At 42.3% G+C, this 3,082-nt stretch overlaps 1 protein-coding gene across 1 annotated transcript; it reads right to left on the minus strand.

Annotated features, from left to right (window-relative positions):
• Window positions 1-251: 251 nt before the first annotated feature.
• LOC142177126 (uncharacterized) lies at window positions 252-845 on the minus strand. The gene has a single exon (XM_075245591.1). The coding sequence runs from the start codon at window positions 843-845 to the stop codon at window positions 252-254; it is 594 nt and encodes a 197-aa protein (XP_075101692.1).
• Between the last annotated feature and the right edge of the window lie 2,237 nt (window positions 846-3,082).

Raw genomic sequence — 3,082 nt, forward strand, 5'->3', positions numbered from 1 at the left:
CTTCTGCGGCCATTATGTGGCCCGCAGAGTGATTATGAGGTCGCATAATGGACCACATAAACACACTTTTCCGCCAAAAAATTTCCTTTACTTTCCCGTGTATTGTTCACTTTCCTCAAACACATAACCCTAGTCCGGCACCATGAAATATTATTTTCTTTGCAAATTTTACCGGGTTTTACACTTTAGTACTTCGAAATTTTCCGGGGTGTTACAGGAATAACATGATTTTCCAAGTCAAGGGACATCTTCTAGGGCTTGTAAGAACATGAACCGAGTCCCTCCTTAGCCCTCATGGCTTCATTATACCCTTCCATGGCCTCATTTTTCGAATTGAGGAGAACCGCTTGTAGAGCTTCTTCCATGCAAATATCTTCCATATCATCATCAACCGCATCATCTACCATATCAGCTACGGATATCACACCATATTCATTTGGTTGTTTCATTGACTTTTGAATATGAAAAATTACCTCTTCATCATTCAATCTAAATTTGAGATCTCCCCCTTCAACATCACAAATAACTCGCCTGGTAGACAAGAAAGGCCTGCCAAGGATGATTGAAATTTCTACATCCACTTCATAATCCAATATTACAATGTCTGTGGGAAAATAGAAATAATCCACTTTGACAAGGACATCATCAATGACACACAATGATTTCTTCAATGTTCGATCCGCCATTAAGAACTTCATTGTGGTAGGTCTAGGATCCCCCAAACCTAACTTCTTGAATATGACATAGGGCATCAAATTGATACTTGCCCCTAAATCACACAAAGCTTTTGCGAAGCTTGTCAACCCAATAGCACAAGGAATAGTGAAAGCCCTCTGTTCTTCCATCTTCTTAACCTCGGTTTATGAGATGATTGCACTATATTGGTGGGTAATCTTGATGGTCTCAAAATTAACATTCTTCTTCTAAGTGACTAAGTCCTTCATGAATTTAGCATAACCCGACATCTTTTCAAGAGCTTCCACAAAAGTCACATTGATGGTGATTTGATTCAACATATCATAGAATTTTTGCAATAGGCCTTCTTGTTGTTGCTTTACAAATCTTTGTGGAAATGGAGGAGGGGGTCTCGGTAATTGCTTGTACACTCTAGGTGCCTCCTTGCTTGGTTCGTTCTCCTTTGAAATGGCTTTTTTTGCATTTTGAGAAGTGCTTGGTGCTTGGTGCACCTCTTCAACAACAATTGGACTTACTATTGGCATTTCACACTTGGGAACTTCAACCACCTTAGGTATCTCATTGACCATGAGAGGTACATTTTTCTTAGGAACTTCATCAAATTTAGGAGGATCATCAACCTTGGGAAGAGCCACCTTAGGAATTTTGTGACTCTTGACCTTAGGAAAATCATATTTGAGAGGCAACTCCTCTTCGTCATCATCATCCTCAACTACAATGGATCTCTTCTTTAGGATTTTGCCCCGCCTTGTGGAAACTGCAAACACACTCTTTATTCCCTCATCTCTATTTGGATTTGGAACTGTATCACTAGGCAATGATCCTTGTGGTCTCACATTCAATTGATAAGAGATTTGACCCAATTGAGTCTCAATTTTCTTGATTGAAGTGGTATGAGAAGTCGCCACTTGATTCATTTCTCGCCTCTCTTTGTCGAATTGCTCTTGATTATTGAGCATCCTTTCCATCATTTCTAAAAGTTGGTTATCACTTGAAGAGTCACCTTGGTTGTTGTATGGGGGAGGTTGGTAGTATCTTTGTTGATATTGTTGGGAAGATCCACCACCTCGATTACCTTGATTACCGCCACTCCAACCTTCATTTCCTTGATTGTTATTTCCCAAATTTCCTTGATTGTTATTGCCCCAATTGCCTTGGTTATTACTTGGCCTCCATTGTCCTTGGCTAGATCCTTGAAATTAGCTCATTGATTTTGATAGTTTCTCACAAATTGAACTTCCTCATTTTGCTCTTGATAAGAATCATCTTGAGTATAGCGTCCATCATCTTGTGAGTACATCTCCTCTTGAGGTTGACGTTGATTACCTTTCATCTTTTGCTTAAAACCCAAGACATGAACACCTTCCACAACATGTACTTTTGCGATGCTTGAGTTTGTTGAAGTTGTGCTTTTGCAAGTTGATTCATAGCGGTGGTCAACTCGGCAATGGCTTGACTGATCCTTTTTGGAGGCAAGTCCTTGTTTATCAAGAATAAATCTCTGAAGGCCCTCGGAAGCAAGGAAGTTGGTCTGTAAAAAGTATATCGAGGTTAGAAACCCGTTACAACAGATAAGTAGAAAACAAGCAATAAGGAAGTAAGTACGATACCGCTGCCGCATTATGCATTGCATTATTAAACAGACACTCCCCCGAAAGGGAGTGTATTTTCTTATTATACTTATCTGAAACCAGTGTCTTCAGGTAGTTGGCAAGATCCACAGGCCTGGACAGCAGATGGAACCCCTTTAAAATCGAAAGAGTGGCACTCATCCTCCCTCGGGGATCTAGAGAAGGGGGTGAGTAATTGTGCCCCAAATTCCCGTGGTTGGGAGATCGGGGAGGAGAAACACCCTCCTTTCGAGCGTCTGTTGCCGATGAAGGAGATGTAGTGGGTGCTGGTGGTGAAGGTGCAGCTGGTGTAGAGGGACATGAAGTTGTTGGCGTTGAAGGTTGAGAAGCAGCTGCAACAGGAGCACCGCTAATTATTGGTTGCTTAGTTCCCGAAGGTAGAAGGGGCCTGGGGTCCGAGCTCCTTAGACCAGAAACAGCAAAGGGGACTAGACAACGGGAATTGGAATTATCTACCAGATCCATCTCCCCCCAAAGTGCATGGACCTCTTCTTCGGTCGAGTCTTGAAGCTCTCCTGGCTGAGCTTCTGTTTGAGCTGATGAAGGTTGTTTTCTCCTTTGAAGGGAAGCCTCTTCATCACTAGCTTCCTCGTCATCTTCCATGACCACTGTGACTGTTGCCGGTTCGGTTGTGGCCTTCTTTATTTTCTTATTTTGAGTCCAAGCCAAGGAAGAACGTCACCTTTTTGGTTGCTTTTTCTCTGGCTGGGACTCCGTGAGAAAGTACCACCACCGAAAGCAGATCCGAGGGTACT

The sequence above is a fragment of the Nicotiana tabacum genome, chromosome 23 (genome assembly GCF_000715075.1).
Source record: "Nicotiana tabacum cultivar K326 chromosome 23, ASM71507v2, whole genome shotgun sequence".
Lineage (NCBI taxonomy): Eukaryota > Viridiplantae > Streptophyta > Magnoliopsida > Solanales > Solanaceae > Nicotiana > Nicotiana tabacum.